General features: G+C 50.2%; 5 protein-coding genes across 5 annotated transcripts; 2 read left to right on the forward strand and 3 right to left on the reverse strand.

Annotated features, from left to right (window-relative positions):
• Nucleotides 1-3,652: 3,652 nt before the first annotated feature.
• MYCFIDRAFT_43486 (glycoside hydrolase family 35 protein) lies at nt 3,653-6,701 on the forward strand (the record flags this gene model as incomplete). The annotated part of the gene is made up of 3 exons (XM_007932344.1): nt 3,653-3,709; nt 3,760-4,387; nt 4,450-6,701. 3 exons carry the CDS (start codon nt 3,653-3,655, stop codon nt 6,699-6,701), a joined length of 2,937 nt encoding a protein of 978 aa, XP_007930535.1.
• Nucleotides 6,702-6,959: 258 nt separating this feature from the next.
• MYCFIDRAFT_83717 (uncharacterized protein) lies at nt 6,960-7,989 on the reverse strand (the record flags this gene model as incomplete). Its single annotated transcript, XM_007932989.1, has 2 exons — nt 6,960-6,992; nt 7,573-7,989. 2 exons carry the CDS (start codon nt 7,987-7,989, stop codon nt 6,960-6,962), a joined length of 450 nt encoding a protein of 149 aa, XP_007931180.1.
• Nucleotides 7,990-9,050: 1,061 nt separating this feature from the next.
• Nucleotides 9,051-11,096, reverse strand: MYCFIDRAFT_179021 (uncharacterized protein; the record flags this gene model as incomplete). Its single annotated transcript, XM_007932990.1, is given in 13 exon segments — nt 9,051-9,504; nt 9,569-9,682; nt 9,709-9,753; nt 9,789-9,918; nt 9,942-9,995; nt 10,022-10,038; nt 10,062-10,067; nt 10,094-10,192; nt 10,223-10,307; nt 10,332-10,376; nt 10,396-10,945; nt 10,977-11,000; nt 11,028-11,096. 13 exon segments carry the CDS (start codon nt 11,094-11,096, stop codon nt 9,051-9,053), a joined length of 1,692 nt encoding a protein of 563 aa, XP_007931181.1.
• A 1,459-nt stretch (nt 11,097-12,555) lies between these two features.
• Nucleotides 12,556-13,656, reverse strand: MYCFIDRAFT_200027 (uncharacterized protein; the record flags this gene model as incomplete). Its single annotated transcript, XM_007932991.1, has 2 exons — nt 12,556-13,580; nt 13,650-13,656. 2 exons carry the CDS (start codon nt 13,654-13,656, stop codon nt 12,556-12,558), a joined length of 1,032 nt encoding a protein of 343 aa, XP_007931182.1.
• A 343-nt stretch (nt 13,657-13,999) lies between these two features.
• Nucleotides 14,000-17,449, forward strand: MYCFIDRAFT_43692 (uncharacterized protein; the record flags this gene model as incomplete). Its single annotated transcript, XM_007932367.1, has 1 exon — nt 14,000-17,449. One exon carries the CDS (start codon nt 14,000-14,002, stop codon nt 17,447-17,449), a length of 3,450 nt encoding a protein of 1,149 aa, XP_007930558.1.
• Between the last annotated feature and the right edge of the window lie 496 nt (nt 17,450-17,945).

Raw genomic sequence — 17,945 nt, forward strand, 5'->3', positions numbered from 1 at the left:
GAGACTACTATCTACTAGCGACTTAGGCTTATTAATATTAGGCTTATTAATATCTTAGAAGAAATCGCCGAGAATAGATAACTCGTAAAGGACTTAAGATATAGTAACGATAACAATACCTCGAATTCGCTATACTATTAAAAATTTATAAACACGTTATTCTAAGTACGCGTCTAGGCGACGCGAGGTACTAGTACCTAAAAAAGAGCGCGATTTACGTATAAAACAAGGCACTCTATTAGGAATAGGCACTTAACCTACCCGGGGAGGTATATTACTAAGCACTTGCTAAATAGCCGCTTAGCACTAGCCGATTATATTTTGCTATAAGATGCTGCATTATCCTAGTTAACCCGTAGCGCAGGCGGCTCGCTCTCTCTATAGGTACGGATATAAACCTTGTATATCTCTCGACCTCTTTTTCTATTACGTATTCTATCTACGGCCTTTAATAAGTGCTCCGGAATTCCCGACCGTAAGCAACACCTAGATATCCTAATATCGTTAGTACGGCAAAGCAGAGATTTCGCAGACCGACGATAAGATTCTCTATCCGCACTCCCTTATCTAAAAACATACCTATATATATATCGGCGCTCGCGGATGCAAATCGAGGTAGTCCTTCTATAAAGTACGAACCTATTCCGCAAGGATTATCCAACCCTTATTCGGGGCAATCTCCGGAGAGAGATTAGGCTATAGTTTTTAACCCCTAGATAATCGGCGCCTAGGAACGCTTAAACCGCGTCCGTTGCGTCCGAGTCTAGGGAAATACAAGCTCGTTAGGGTTCCGGCGCGCCGCCTCCTAATAGCAAAGCCTCTAACATCGAGAAGAGTATTATTGCTAATAGAACTTATTCTTCTTCTTTTCTCGATTGTCTATATTAAGTAATAGCCTTTTCGCTAGGAATATATATATAGTCCGAGAACTAGAAAATAAATATATCGTAGTAGATCGATCGCCGTTTCTTTCGTAACCTCTAATTATACGATAGCCGTAGAGCCGTAGTAGTGAGAGTCGCTAGATATTATTCTAGTACTTTCCTCCGTCTAGGCTTTAGTAGTAAGGACTCTTAACGAAGTGTTAGAACTTCTATTCTTAAAGAAAACTTCTAATAATCTGCGACTATTATTAACTCTTCTATATATCTAGTTCCTTATAAAGTTTTTTTTCTTTTTTTTAAACTCTATAAGGTCCTAAAAAGGCGGAAAATTCGAGAGTCTAGTTACTAGGGTTTAGGAGGAAATTTAAGAGGTAGTATATAGAGACCGATAGTTAAGTAGATAGGATTAAAGTAGATCGCGACGTTTCGGGCGTAATATATAGCTACTCGACTACTATAACTATAGTATATAGAATAACTATTTTATTCCTCCGGGCTCCCTTTCGAATCGTCTTATTATCCTTCTTATTCCCTTAAAGTTACTTCTCTATACTCGTCGTTTAAAGATTATAGATTCCCTTTCCTTTACTATTACTATACTCGAGATTATTTACCTATAAGTAGGTCTATAGTAGAAAGAAGAGGATAGATTAGTAATAATAAATATACGCCCTCGAGACTATATAACTATCTATAACGTACCGACTACTACCTAAACCCTTAGCGGAGTTATATATCGTAGAAGACTCCCTAACTACTAGTTAGATAGTATAGCTATAGCGGTAAAGGGTATTCTTTAGCTTAAAAATAGTTCCTATTCTATATAATAGCTTTTAGAGCCTATAGAGCTACTAGTATCTGCTAGCTTATAGGGGCGCTTTATATATATAAGTATATAACTCGTCTTCTAGAATAATCCCCTAAAAAGCGTACTAGTATTTAGGATAGTTATACGTCTTATCGAAAGTTATAATTACTTTAAATTTTACCTTATTAATTCTAAGTACTAGTTAGGAAGTAGATCTACTACGAAGATTAGATAGTCTATAATTAAGCCGTCGTAGGCGCTTCGAGAGCGTAGTTAGTACTAAGTAGTTTCTTCTCTTTAGATAGATAGCGGTCGAACGAAGGTAGCGTCGATACTATTCTAAAGCGTAGCTTTACGATTCTTTCCTTACCTATAGGTTATATCCGAACTCTTAGATACTAGATAAGATATATTATCGCCCGTTTATATTTAATTAAATCTCGATCTCTTTAATTAAAAACGCTATATTCGTCTACTATTTTTTATTAAATAAGCTCTAAGTCTTCTTTATTAGACTCGTGCTTTTAATTAAATAAGGCGTATTTAGTCTAGTTCTAGGGATTGTTTAGTTAAGTTTATATAAAAACCGGATTATAAGATTAATAATACTAAGCTATAGAAGGTAAATCCTAGCTAAATTTAATCTACCTATATAGGTAAAATATAACTACCTACTAAACGTCTCTATTCTATACTACTATCGCCTATAGGAAGCCTCTAGATATAGTTATTATCCTCCTTTAAATTTAGATATATACCTCCTACTTCTATAGGTACGCTAAGAAAACTCGTTTCTCGTATTCTATATATATTTTTTACTAGCAAATTAGTTAAATTCCAAATGAAATCTAATCAAACAGGCGCTATAATCCATTTGACTAAAGCGGTAGTCTAACGAAACGGCGACAACAGGTAGGTCCCTTTCCGCCGTTAAATAGGCAACTAAACGATCGTGCCAAGAACCTCGCTATCACGCTCACAACTTTTTCTTGAACAGACTGACTGCTGGCAGCTCGAGACTGGGGTCCTTCAAAGACAACTCGCCACCGTGTCTGTCTCCGACAACGATACAGGCCAGCAAAACAACTTCGACGCCTTCGTCAACGGCCTTCGCGAGTAAGTCCACTATTTCCTGCTCACGCAAGATCAACAGAACTGACCGACAGCAGCTCCTACAACGATGCGCTCTTCTCAGACCTCACCGTAAAATGCCAGGACATCGAGCGCCGCATCCACAAGATCGTAGTCTGCAGATAGCATTGCTTGAGATACTTGCTCCAGCTTACCACAAGATACAATCAATGCAGCAGAAGGAAGGATTCACAGTAGAACTATTAGAGGGGAACGATTCCTCCACATCCCGATGTTGTCGTCGTCATGATACTACAACATTGCTTCCGGAAGAACTCCTCAGCTTTTTTACTCTATATCTCATACTCTCGCTCTCGTGTTGGCACCCGTAATAATAATACGGCTGCAATAGCCAACAACAAATGACATGCATTGGCAGTGGAGAAGAAACGATTGAATGCAACGCCCCGCCTTCGTCCCTTGCGGTGAGTTCTGCCGGTTACATCACCCAGCAGCACAGCTGGAGCTCGCCCTGGTCAACTCCGCGTGCGGTACCTGATCATCAGCAAAAGCTTCCTTTCGTGGCCTGTGAGCGGTGTTTGCCGCCGAGAAAACTTGCGAGATGATCGCAGACTCGGTCCATGACGGAGCGAGCGGCTGTTGATATTGTTGTCGATGCCTCCGCCAGGTGAGTGAGCGAGTCTTACTTACCTTCTACTCGCCAGCGGTAGAAGCAGTCACCGAGTACAGGAAGTCAGGACACTGCCATTGCGGGAGCTTCGGAACCCAGAGAGACATCATGTTGTTCGGCAAGATCTACCAGGCCGCGCTGCTGGCGACGGCGGCGGTGCAAACAGCGGCATTGGCGATAGGTGGGAAGCCAGACACGATGATCAGGCCTTACCCGAGGCGTGAGCCACTCCAGAGTATTGTGACGTGGGACGAGGTGAGTTGGATGGCGACGATGTGAGAAGCTCCTCATGCTGATCACCACAGCACTCGTTGTTCGTGCACGGCGAGAGAGTTCTGTTCTACTCGGGCGAATTTCACCCGTTCCGACTACCAGTCGTATCGCTCTGGCTAGACGTATTCCAGAAGATCAGAGCGATGGGGTATAACGGCGTCTCAGTCTATTTCCATTGGGCACTTCTTGAAGGCAAGAGAGGCGATTTCTCGGCGGAAGGAATCTTCGCCCTCGAGCCATTTTTCGATGCAGCCAAGAAGGCAGGAATCTACATCCTTGCTCGTCCGGGACCGTATATCAACGCAGAAGCCTCTGGTGGTGGATATCCTGGATGGCTACAGCGTGATGCGGGAAAGGTGCGAACGAGAGATCCTCGATACCTTGCAGCAACGGCCAACTATATCGCGAGCATGTCGAGAATCATCGCCAAGCATCAGATCACGGAAGGAGGCCCAGTGATTCTGCTTCAACCTGAGAACGAGTACTCGCAAGCCACTGCGATAACGCCAGAATTCCCGGACTCGGTCTACTGGCAGGCAGTTGAGGATCAGTACAGAAGTGGTGGGATAACTGTGCCTTTCATCTCGAACGATGCGCACCCAAATGGCTACTTTGCGCCAGGACCTCCACAAAGGTACAATGCTACAGTTGACATTTATGGTGAGACTTGCATACTGCTACCTCAGCCCCATCTCTTACACGTATGCTGATCAATACCTCAGGCCATGACGGATATCCTTTGGGCTTCGACTGCGCGAATCCGTACATCTGGCCTGATAACGGTCTTCCCACGAACTACCACAACGTCCACCTCAACCAAAGCTCCAGCACTCCTTACGCACTTGTCGAATTTCAAGGCGGTAGCTTCGATCCATGGGGCGGCCCTGGATTTGATAAATGTCTAGCTCTTCTGGGATCCGAATTCGAGCGAGTTTTCTACAAGAACGATTTCAGCTTCGGAGTGACAATCTTCAACATTTACATGACTTATGGCGGCACAAATTGGGGCAACCTTGGTCATCCAGGAGGCTACACTTCTTACGACTATGGTGCTGTCATTGCCGAGGAGCGCCTTGTCAATCGTGAGAAGTACTCTCAAGCCAAGCTTTTGGCAAGCTTTCTCCAAGCATCGCCTGCATACTTGACGGCCATTGCCCAGAACAACAGTAATGCGAACGGTTCGTACACCGGCAATAATGCACTTGCCACGACCGCACTGCTTGGCAACGTCACAAACTTCTTCGTGGTGCGCCATGGGGCCTACAACTCGCTCGACACGACTGAGTACAAGATCACGCTCCCAACCAGCAAGGGAAATATCACCATTCCACAGCTTGGTGGTAGTCTATCACTACACGGCCGAGACTCCAAGATATACGTTACTGACTACGATGTCGGTGGCTTCAACCTTCTCTACTCAACTGCTGAGATTTTCACGTGGAAGCAATACACTTCTGGCTACAGCAAGAAGACTGTGCTCGTTATATACACTGGTCCTGGGGAAACAAACGAGCTCGCTGTCATAGGATCTGGCGATGCTAAGCTGTCGTTAGGCGAAGGAGTCGAGATTGCTGCCAAGAACGGTGCGACTGTGCTCAAGTTTGACACCAGCTCCGGCAAACGACTCGTCTCATTCAGCAACGGCTTGGCGATCCACATTGTTGATCGCCAGACTGCGTATACGTTCTGGACAGCCGATACAGATTACAAACCCCAGGTTTCCTCGCCCATCATCCATGGTCCATATCTAGTGCGCTCGGCAAAGGTTGAAGGAAGCGACATGCACATTTGCGGGGATCTCAACGCAACCTCTGCCCTCGACATCATCGGCGGAGCCCCAGAGCCATTAGGAAAGTTGACCTTCAATGGCAAGCAGGTGTCCTTCAAGCAAGGTGGTGGTATAGTGTTGGCGACGGCCGAATACACGAAGCCAAGCATCACCATCCCTAAACTTTCTTCGTGCAATTGGAAAGTCATCGACAGTCTCCCGGAGATCAAGGCCGACTACGATGATAGTGCCTGGAAGAGTGCTGATCTGACCTACAGCAACAACACTAACCGAAACCTGACTACTCCGACGTCACTCTATGCTAGCGACTACGGATTCAACACCGGCAGCCTGCTCTATCGTGGCCACTTCACCGGCAAGGGCAAAGAGTCCAGCCTCTTCCTGGCCACTCAAGGTGGATCTGCTTTCGGCCACTCCGTCTGGCTGAACGACATATTCATCGGCTCTTTCGCTGGAGCAGACGTCTACACAAACTGGAACGCAACCTACACCCTCCCCGCCACTTCAGGCTCTGCCGTATTGACCATCCTCATCGACAACATGGGCCTCGACGAGAACTTCCGAGCCGGCACAAGCGAAATGAAAGCGCCCAGAGGTATCCTCGACTACAGCCTCTCCGGTTACGAGAAATCCGACATCAAATGGAAACTAACCGGCAACCTCGGAGGCGAAGACTACCAAGACCGCGCTCGCGGCCCTCTCAACGAAGGCGGCCTCTACGCCGAACGCCAAGGCTACCATCTCCCGGGTTCTCCCACCTCTTCCTGGAAATCCAGCCCCGGCCCAACCGAAGGCCTCACCTCCGCCGGCGTAGCTTTCTACACCACGTCCTTCGACCTCAATCTGCCCGAAGGCTACGATATCCCTCTCTCCTTCTCTTTTGCCAATTCCAGCACCACCACGGGCACCCTAGCCACCGCATACCGCGCACAAATTTTCGTCAATGGGTACCAGTTTGGGAAGTATGTGCATAATATCGGACCGCAGGACTCGTTTCCTGTTCCCGAGGGGATTTTCGATTATCGTGGGAGTAACTATGTTGCGGTCAGTCTTTGGGCTCTGGAGAAGGGGGGTGCGAAGGTTGAGGGGTTGGAGCTTGTGGCTGGACCGGTGATTCAGACGGGGATGGAGAAGGTTGTGAATAGTCCTATGGATGGGTGGAAAAAGAGGGTGGGGGCTTATTGATGTAGGGTAGCGTGATTGAGTAGAGAATGTGATAATTTGCAGAGCTTCTCGATGTTGGGGTGACTGAATTATCGCTTCGAAGTGCTATTATCGTTCAGTGCCTCGCGAACAGACCTCATCTCCTTCGATATTCATGGGAAACGGAAGCGGTAGTGAGTTGAGCAGGTGGGCGGTTATTTCTTTTGCAGTGCTGGCCGAGCACTCTGAAGTGCCATTGTCTTCTAATGCCTTGCAGATTGAGCCCATGGCCTTGGACATTCATAAGAGACGGAAGGAATTTCGAGGAGATACCTGCCGCAATGTTGTAGTTCTAGAGTCCCGCTATTCGAGATTTTGACACGGAGTTCACAGTCGTGGATGGTTCTCGGGAAGGGGAAGGAGTAGTGGTAGGAAGTAACACGTTGTATTAGTAGTTCTGTTCTAGACGCTCGCTCTAGAATTCTATAATCGTCTAATGCCTCTTAAGCAGACCTTATTACCTTGGATATTTATAGGAAACGGAAGCGATGATAAGGAGTAACTTAGCATTGTAGCTTAAGACGCTCGCTCTAGAGTGCTATAATCGCCTAGTGCCTCGTAAGCAGACCTCATCACCTTAGACAGTTATGGAAAATTGGAAGCAGTAGTAGAAAGGCAACACTTCATTTTGCATTTCTAGAACTACTCCAAGGTGAGCCATTCTCGTTCCCTCCCTCGGTGTCCCGGACGCTCCACACATCTTTGCGGTTCCCAGGTCATCGCGTCACTGTTACCGCCCTCTCCTTGCCTCGATGGCCCTGAGCATGCGGCTTACTCGTTCAGCTTCAAGCTAGCAGTCATCTACCTCTCATCAGTACCATCCTCTCGAAGCAGAACGGCACGGATTACTTACCTGACTCTCGAACCTGAAACTCTTCCACACCCCTTCATTCAATTCCTGCTCCAGATAGTGGAGTGATTGGCGCCTGTAGCAAACACGACCTACACCGTGCCGTGGCTTTCCCTTGTGATCAAAGGTACGGACGTCCTTGAGCTGGCGGCGCAAGGCGGCGGGCATCTTCTCGACACATTTCTTCGTGACGGCTTCCTCGCCGGTGAGGGTGAGAGCGCTGATGTAGCGGGCTCTTGTGGCGCGGTTGACTTGGAGGAGACTGAGGTGAGGGATTTTGACTTTGCCTTTGCGGCTGATCTTGACCTGGGCGACTTTGGTGGCTGGGGTGAAGGTCAGGTCGTAGATCTCGTCGTAGAGCTCTTGTGGGAGAGACTGAACGAGGTCGTGGAGGGTGGGTGGCGGGATTGGTTGAGACATTGCGGCGTGGGATGGGTGCAATGCGATAGTGTGGTGTTGGAGTGTTGGGGGGAAGTTGAAATGAAGCTGTGCGTTGCTACTGGAATTGAAGCTGGCGGTGGCGAAATTTTATGTCCGTGCATATGACAGTTGGTGCCAGGCTGCCTAGAAATCACGTCCCTGAGGTCAAGTGACGTTAGACTGGCATGTGCAAACGAGATCAGTAGGCTCCAGTTGAAGCTCTCTTACTTGAAACACTGCTCACTCGAGACACAGTCCCCCTACGTTCATTACATATCCCGAACAGCGAGAAACCCGGGTCCCCTTATAGAGGCTAAGATGCTACTCACCGTCAATTCGGACTCAACCTCCGGCTTCAAGACCCCCAGATCCGCCAGTTGAAGACAACAGAAGTTGATAACGAATCAGACAAGCTCCGCGACCTCATCTCAACCCTCCCTCACCGCCAGATCTCCTCCAGAGTATGCTCGCACATCACCACATACAAGCCTCGATAGCAAATCCAAGCTGCCGACAGCTATTCAAGTGCGCCGGCAGGGGCGCAAAAGCTTCACCAACATGTCATTAGTCGGACAGTACGACGCCGGGTTCTGTCTCTCCCAATGCCCGACCATGAGCATCACTTGCTGGTGGAGCGGCCAAGAGGTGTGAGGGGAAGAAGAAGACGCTCTGAAGATGCTCGTGGATGCAGCTCGACGCATTTGGGTGCTGCGTAGGTAGGACGAAGGGGAGGAGAGGAAATCTTGGAGCTTGAGGGGCGCGTCCAAGAGAACAAGTTTGGAGTGGGTGCCGATGGACTGCTACTGGATACTTACACATTGCGTGTGGCGAATTGGTGCTATTCATCAACAGTTATGTTACAATTTGGTGCAAAAGAGTAGAGTGCATATGACGTCCATGTCTCTTGCTGCTACGTCTATCGCCCCTGAGCGAGGCGGCAGCAGTAAGGCGGGCTCCTTCAGGGCAACAATACACATAATCTCGCCGCCATGCCTTGCCTGGCTATCCCGATGAGAGCCCGCCGGTCGCCACGTGCGATTCTTCGTAGTCTCTTTGTAAGATCAGACCTTCGTGTCGACCGCCCTCGATCCATATGGAATCTCATACATTTCTGACCGTGACAGGCCCCTTGCGGCAGGTCTTGAGACTTTCCACCAGCTGAAGCATCTCAGCACCTGATCACTCGCGGGGATGGAGGCAACGGTAAAGTTGACACGCACCTCTGTCTCGAAGTTGAGGGGCCTGGCACTTCTGCGTCGGAGTAACTCCAAAGCCGCAAGATTCCACGGCAAAAAGAGTATATCGCCACAATGCTCTCCATAACGAATGAAGACTCGAGCGTTTTGGATCTTATCCCGCCACTCTGGAGTACCGAGCCAGAGTCCTACGACGTTTTGACAGCCGATGAACACAGTGTTGGTGCTGTGCGACTGGATGTACTTGGCTCGGGACGTAGAGTCCACTTGAGTCAGGTTGAAAAACTCCATCTTGGTGTCGCCGGCGATACGAATGATGCTTGAAGGAGCTGTGAATGTTGCGTCGTAGATAGATAACGTTGTACAACTCTCGCGGTAGGCACTCGAGGAGGCGGCGGAGATGTTCTAAGGTTCGTACGGATGTGATGTCCAAGGATTTTCTCGTCATGTACACCGAAAAGAAATGGGTATCAGGGTTAGCATTTTCTCTGACGATGCTTGCTCCGAATCACAGTGGTGAGACAGTGCTGGCATCTCTGACACGATTGCCTCAGTCGCACACAGTCGGCTGGAGTCGTGCCTTATACATAGAGGTATACTTACGTAAAAGTGATAAGGTAGGTAGAAGTGTCAGCAGTGCTTTGGACGATGCTCACTCCGAGACAAAGCCATGAAGCCATGTCGCCGTTTCTGAAGGTGCCGCCTTGGTTGTCCGCATTTGTTGGAGTCATGCCTTGTACGCAAACGCGTACTCACCTAGCTTAGATGATCCTCGCTCCGAGACACAGCGATGACACAATGTCGCCGTCTCTGAATTTGCCGCCTTAGTCGTCCACGTTTGTTGGAGTCATGCCTTGTACAAAAGCGTCTACTCACCTAGCTCTTACACACACTTGTCGAGTAAGGACTCCCAGTCTTGTTGGGCAAGTGGCTTTTTGCTCGGGACTGATTTTATGATGCTGGACGGGGGAAATGGCACTGAGAAGTCTGAGCTTGAGAGGCACGCGCTCGGAGTTTGTTACAATGAATACAGCCACCCAGCTCCGACTCCCTTGCCATCGAAGACCAGGATCGAGCGGAAGCGAGGCTCTTGTTCTCGTCCTCCATTCCTTCCCAAGCGCCCTCCAAACTAGCCATCATCTGCACATATTGTCAGTACAAAGCCAACGCAACCGTCAACAGAGCGAAACACTTACGTCCGCCTCGTAACGAAACTGCTGAGCCATACACCAGGCACTCAGCCTGGCTTTACCCCAATCCCAGTTCCCGCCTGACCACGACAATCTCACAGGCCAAGTCCTCTCGCCATGCTCCACGAAGACGCGAATATCCCGTATCGCCCGGCTCCAGTCTATGCGGCAAAGCCAGAGTCCCACGATACTGCATTGGCCCACGAAGATGGTGTTCTTGCCAAGCGACTGGAAGTACTTCTGTCTGGTGGCGCGACTGACTTTGCGGAGTTTGTCGTCGGGAAGCACAGTCTCGCGGGTGATGTGGATGATGGATTTTGGGGCGGCGAAGGTCTCGTCGAAGATTTTGTCGTAGAGTTCTTGCGGGAGGGATCCGAGGTTTTCACGCAGTGTTCTCTGTGGTGGTGGTGGTGGCTGAGACATGGTGCGGTGCGAGATTCTGGTGGGTGGGAAGGGGTGTGAGGTTGGAGAGAAGATCGAGAATTGAAGTCCGTGGTCTGGTGTGTCAAATTCGGGTGGGCGGGTTGTTATTGCACATGCGGTTCTTGGCGGCATGCCCGACGTTCCAGACTAACACTTCAGTCTTCCAGTTCTTCCTCACCGACTTCACAGCACAGAGCTTCCGCTACCATCGGCAGTGGATGCAATCCACGTCTTCTTGCAACCCGTCAAGCTCTTGCCGCCTTCGAGAGAGATACATTCCATAAAGACGCTTTTTCATCGATCGAGCCCAACAAAGAAAGAAACACAATGGCCTCCGTCGACAAAGACACCGAGTTCTCCCGCCTCTTCAACGCCCTCCCTCAAGGACCCCACGACGAAACCAAAGACCTCGCCTGGCCGCTCATCACAATCATGTAGCCTCCCAAAGTCATCACCATCAACATAGACTGCAAACCGCCACCACAGCTGCAAATCAATCGCCTCTTCCGCAACACACTCGCTGCTATTCATTCTACCGAGACAACATTCATTGGCCACTACGACGATGTGAAGAAATGGGTCGTGACGCTCTCGCCGACTCACAAAGCCATGGCCTTGAAGATCAGATGCTGGGTTGATGTGGAGAAAGATGAATTGGAAGAGAAGAACTCGGAGCTTCTCAAGGCCCTTGGATTTGTAGGCTGGTATACTCGTTCGTCGCGTGTTTATAGGACGGAGGGGTTGGTAGGCTCTTCAATTACCGGTGATTCGAAGAGTTGTGGAATGCGTGCTGATCATGAGGCAGATGATGGGAGACTTGAGGGCGCAGGGCCTGTTTGCTTGATTGCTGCACAACAAGAGGGCTGGGATTGACAATGGTGAATTTCAGAAGTCCCGGCATCACTCTCAACGACTCCATCGTGAAGGGCTTCATGGAGCCGATGACGTGAAGCTTCCATAGCTAGAAGTCAGCGCATGGCAGAGGGGCCAGTTTATCAGCGAAACTTTGAAGTGAGACACTGCACATGCCGTTTAGAGGTTCACCACGCATGACTCCGTCACAGGTGCGCTTTGATGCCATTGTGGTATCGCCTGCGGTTGCTAGAGAATACGTTCGGTTTGCGAGATGGCCGTGGACTTGGTCCTGGGACACGAAGCGCGATTCTGCAATTAATTTTACCAAATCAGTGGCTGAGATTCTCTCGTAACTATAGTGAGAACCCTCACATGCCGTTTAAAGGTTCACCACGCTTGAATTCGTCACAGGAACGCTTTGATGCCATTGTGGTATCGCCAGTGATTGCTGAAAAACTTGAGCTGACTTGAGACACCAAGCGCGATTCTGCAATTGATTATACCGTATCAGTGATTGGCATTCTCTCATGGCTGTAGTGGGAAGGTCTACACCTACGTGTGATCAAACATTCTGGATTGAATCTTGGAACTGAGCTACCTTCAATGTCAGAGCTGCGAGCAACCTGCATAGCATGCCACCATGACATGAGCTGCTCTGATTTTGCAGCGCGTCTCGGCTCATAAGGTCCACGAGTGAGCCGCTATGCAGCAGAAGACTTCGCTGACGCTGCGAAACCTGCTACAATTTCGGAGCGTGCGTGGACTGGTGACCAGCGCGGCAGGTGGGATCAAGGAGTATCACTCCCAATGACGGCTTTGAGAAGTGCAAAAGCAGAATTTGAGCGTTCTCGTCGCAGCTTTGGCGGAGTATGAGTAGTGGTAGGCAGATTCAGCAAGCCTTCTCAGCCCGCAGCTGCTCCAGCCTCAGCGTCCACATCGGCCATCTGCTCGTCTTCGTCGTCTTCGAGCTCCACCATCTCCTTCTTCCTGGACGCCCGCTTCCTCCTCCGTGTCGGCGAATCGTGTCTCGGCGCGGAAATGGCATCCAGATAGCCGTCATTGTCCAGCTGACTCTTCAGGTGCGGCGCATTCTCCACATCTCTGACCTTGAGCTTCTCCTCAAAAGCACGATAAGCTCTATCGGACTCGTCGTCAACGTACTCCATTGGAATCCACCGCTCGGTAGCAGCAGCGCCCATGACTGTCTTGAGCTTGTACTCGACGCTATTCTTGTCCTCGTTTGATAGTTGATTCTGCTTCAAAGTCTGGGCGACGGGTTGCGTGATAGGCACTCCAGCATCAGCTTGAGCGCGAGATGATGCTATGCGCGACCGCTCTTCTTCTGCGTCAAGATGATGAAAGTTGGGTCGCATCTGAACTGTGCCAGTAATTTTGGTCAAGTGCAACTTGTCGCCTTGAAACGCACCAACGAAGTAATATGGCTTGCCGGCTTCAGTCTCCGCATCGTGACGAATGATCTGACCTCCCAAAGTCTGTATGTCGTGTACTTTCTTGTCCTTCTCCGCCTCTTTGAAGGACTGCAAGTCGTTTTCAAGGTCCACATCTCTCTGGGCGTTGTCTTTGAGCGTACCTCGCTGCAAGCCTCGCGCCTTGGCCGGGACGAGACCAGCTGCTGGACCATACGTGCCGGAGATGTTATGGAGTTCTTTCGAAGCCTTGGTCGCATCTCCCCACTTCAAGCCCATGTACTTGTTGAAATTGTGCTCTGTGTTGAGCTTGATGTCCATTTCCATGTATCCGCTATGCGGCTTGATGCGCATATGCTCTGGCGTCGCTCCATACTGACTGTTGTACCCACGATATCGAGGCCGATTTGGGTACTGCAGAAGGTAGATATGTTCGGCGAGTGGTGGGGTGAGGTAGACGTCGTATTCCGCGATGACTGGGTCGTCTTCCTCCTTGACGGCTGGCGGGAAGTGTTAGTGAGGGAACAATATGACCTTTCTCAGGCAAAGCAACGATATAGGCGACTTACGCGCCATGATATGCCTTGACTATGAGGCAGTATGATGTTGTCGCAAAGAATGGTGGGTGTACTTCAAAATTTCATGTGATGGTCAAGCATTTGACGAGGCGGCCGGGCCGGGCCGGGAGTGGAGCCGAGGTCGCAGACGCGGTTCGACGCGATGGAGCTCACACTGATGATGTAGCTCACTCACAGCGGACGTTGGAACATTCACTTCCGCTGAACAAAAGTATCCACTTTCATGTGCCAATATCCAGCTGGACTGAGATGGTCACAAGCACCAATCCGCATCGGGAGTTGTCGAAGAAATACCACGATTCAGCAGCTAGACCCGACCTCTCATCAGCGCCGGAGTCGAGATGGCGTATCTCGCACCAATCCACAGGCCCTCGAGCATTAGGCATGCTCTGAAGCTATCATTTACATCGCCTGATGCAGAAGACTTGGTTGTGGCAAAAGCAAACAGGCTGGAGATATGGAGGGCAAGTCCTGGCGATACCACCTTAGTCCTCCAGCATTCGAAGGCGATATACGGCAAGGTGACTTTGCTGCACAAGCTCCGACCCGCCACGAGCCAGACAGATCATCTGTTCGTCGGCACAGATCGGTACAACTACTTCACCCTCAGCTGGGATGGCGAACGGCAAGACCTCAAGACCGAGAAGAGCATGGTCGACATTGCCGACAAGGCAGCAAGAGACAGCCAGACAGGCGATAGAGTGCATATTGACCCCACGAGTCGATTCATGACTTTGGAGGTCTATGAAGGCGTCGTAAATGTCCTGCCTATCGCACATGCTGGTAAGGGCAAGCGAAAAGCCGCCGATAATGAGATTGGAGAATTGGGAGACCCAATCCAAGTCAGGATACCAGAGCTGTTTGTGAGAAGTAGCTGTTTTCTCTATCGACGAGATACTGGACCTCGAGGAAAGACAGACCCCATGTTTGCAGTTCTATACGAGGACAGCAAGAATCAGGTCCGAATAAAGATCAGAGAGCTGGAGTACTCACCCAGTCTGAGGCCGAACGAGGAGCCAGCTACTGCCGAACTAGAGAAGGGCGTCGATGTCACCGGCTCATTAGAAATGGGCTCAAGTTTCATGATCCCGCTCCCTGCACCCACATACGGTCTCCTAGTCGTGGGCGAAACCAGGATAACATATGTTGATGAGTGGGAGCATAAGGTGCAGGACTCTCAACCGCTCGAAGATGCAACAGTGTTTGTGGCCTGGTGCAAACTGGACGAGCAACGATATATACTAGCAGACGACTACAAGAAGCTCTACTTACTCATGGTCAATACCTCACCACATGGAGACTATCAAAGCTTGGAGATCGACGTGCTTGGCGAAACTAGTCGAGCAAGCACACTGGTCTACTTGGACGAAGGTCGAGTATTCGTCGGAAGCCATCAGGGAGACAGCCAAGTCATTCAAATTTCACCCAAGCGGATAGACGTGCTGCAAAGCTTTCCTAACATCGCACCAATCTTAGACTTCACGGTCATGGATATGGGCAATCGAAGCCTTGACGCACCCGTTAATGAGTTCTCGAGTGGACAAGCAAGGATAGTCACTGGTTCTGGAGCCTTCAATGATGGAAGCTTGCGGTCTGTGAGATCCGGTGTCGGTCTCGAGGATAGAGGAAGCCTTGGTGACCTTGGTGCACCAATATCATCCATCTTCAGCTTGCGTACCAGTGCTGCAGCCCAATATGTCGACACCCTCATTGTCAGTCATGTCTCGCACACCAATGTGGTGGTGTTTACAGAAGACGGAGATATTGAAGCAAGAGACTCATTCCGCGGCTTTGAGCTCAAAGATGCCACATTGTTCGCAGGGGATCTACGTGACGGACGCGCAGTACAAGTGACTAGCTCGTCGGTGCTACTTACTGATTCCGAAGGCGACATGGTCACTGACCGCTGGCAAGCGCCAAGCGGGACGTCTATCACAGCGGTGGCGGCTGATGGCGAGAAGATTCTCGTCTCGCTTCAAGGAGCAGTATTAGTAGTCCTGGATCTCTCGGCTTCCAACATCCAAGTGCAAGCCGAGCGGAAGTTCGGAAGCGAAGAGCAAGTCTCGTGCATAGCGCTTTCACCATCAATACCCAACGCGTGCGTAGCCGGCTTCTGGAAAGACAGCAAAGTCTCATTCCTTTCCTTGCAGGACTTGCAGCCAACTGCCAGCGAGCGAGTGGCAGAGGAAGAGTCTTTGGCAGTGCCAAGGTCGCTGATTGTGGCAAACATATTGAAGGACCAGCCAGCAACGCTCTTTGTAGGTCTCGCAGACGGTAATGTGGTCACTTACAGCGTCACATCAGCGCAGCAACCATTCTCGGCACGGAAATGCATCATACTTGGCACACAACAAGCCAACTTCGCAGCTTTACCACGAGCCGACGGGTTACAGAACGTCTTTGCTACGTGTGAGCATCCTTCACTGATTTACGGTTCGGATGGACGACTCGTCTACTCTGCTGTCACAGCAGAGAATGCAACATGTATAGCATCCTTTGACAGCTTCGGCGACTATGCAGGTGCTATCGCCATCGCCACAACTGATGAGAACGGCGAGAATGAGCTCAAGCTCGCCGTCGTTGATGAGGAGAGAACAACCCACGTGCAAGATCTGTTCATTCATGAGACGGTACGACGAATTGCATATTCGGCGGAGCTGAAGGCGTTCGGCCTTGGCTGCATCAAGCGTACCCTTTCCGCAGGCAATGAAGAGGTCGCATCGCACTTCAAGCTCGTCGACGAGGTTGCCTTCAAAGAGCTTGATACATGGGCACTGAATGAAGATGAACTCGTCGAATGCGTAATCAGGTGTTACCTCGATGATGGCTCAGGCGAGGAGGCTGAGCGATTCGTCGTTGGTACCGCATATTTGGACGACCAGGACGCAAATAATGCCAAGGGACGAATACTGGTACTCGAGATCACGGAAGACCGGCGCATCAAGCTAGTCACTGAGCTCGCAGTACGTGGTGCCTGCCGCTGCCTTGCAGTCTGCCAAGGCAGAATCGTCGCTGCTCTCGTGAAGACGATCGTGGTATACGACTTCGAATATCAGACACCGTCTACACCTGCTCTCACCAAGAAAGCTTCCTACCGAACAGCCACAGCACCAATTGACATCTGCGTCACCAACAACACAATCGCAGTCACCGACCTCATGAAATCTCTCTCCCTACTCGAATTCAAAGCTGGCCGTCAAGGCCAACCCGACACCCTCATCGAAATTGCCCGTCACTTCGAAACACTCTGGGGCACAGCCTGCGCCCGCGTCAGTGAGAACACCTACCTCGAATCTGACGCTGAAGGCAATCTCATTGTCCTCCAACACGACATCAACGGCTTCTCCCAAGAAGACCGCCGCCGTCTCCGCGTCACCTCAGAATTCCTCCTCGGGGAAATGGTCAACCGCATCCGTCCCATCACCGTCCAGCCCTCTCCCGGCGCCGTCGTCACCCCACAAGCTTTCCTCGCCACCACCGATGGCAGCATCTACGTCTACTGCGAAATCGGAAAACCTCGGCAGGATCTTTTGATGCGGATGCAGACTTTGATGGCTGATATGGTCAAGAGTCCTGGTGGTGTGAGGTTTGCGAAGTTCAGAGGGTTCAAGACGCTGGTCAGGGATATGGGTGAGGAAGGTCCGGTGCGATTTGTGGATGGGGAGTTGATTGAGAGGTTTTTGGATATGCCTGAGGTCTTGCAGAATGAGGTTGTCAAGGGTTTGGATGGGACGGGGGTGGATTTGGAGGGTTTGAGGGGGATGGTGGAGGGGTTGAGGAGGATACATTAGGTGATTTGTGGGAGGATGGGTAGATGGTGCGAGGAGTAGGGAAGAGGTCGAGAAAGTTGCTTCGTCGAATGATGGATGGGTTGATGCTTTGATGTCTCCATCTTGGCTTGAGAAGCATGGGACACATATCGTAGGCTTAGAGCGTCAAGCTTCCGAAGGGGCTGAGTCGAGCGCCGCCAGCTGCCATAGTGGCATGTATAGAAAGTACGCACCATGAATGAATGAGTTTGAGATTTAGCCGGCTTCGGCCGTGTTCCTGAGGATGTTTTCGGTCTTGATTTGAGGCCTGCCTTTGCTGGCGGCTTGGGTACACATCAATATGAGGCATCCATGCATGTATACGAAACCTGCCGAGCCGTCTTGGTGGCGGGGGCAGTGTCATCCTTCAGCCTTCCGTTCAAACCCTCAAGACCGCGCTGTTCTCTTCTTTTTCTTCTCTCCATCTATCTGGCCGACCATGAAAAGAACGGAAAAATCTTCCCATCTCTCTGCTGCG

This window comes from Pseudocercospora fijiensis (assembly GCF_000340215.1).
Source record: "Pseudocercospora fijiensis CIRAD86 unplaced genomic scaffold MYCFIscaffold_9, whole genome shotgun sequence".
Lineage (NCBI taxonomy): Eukaryota > Fungi > Ascomycota > Dothideomycetes > Mycosphaerellales > Mycosphaerellaceae > Pseudocercospora > Pseudocercospora fijiensis.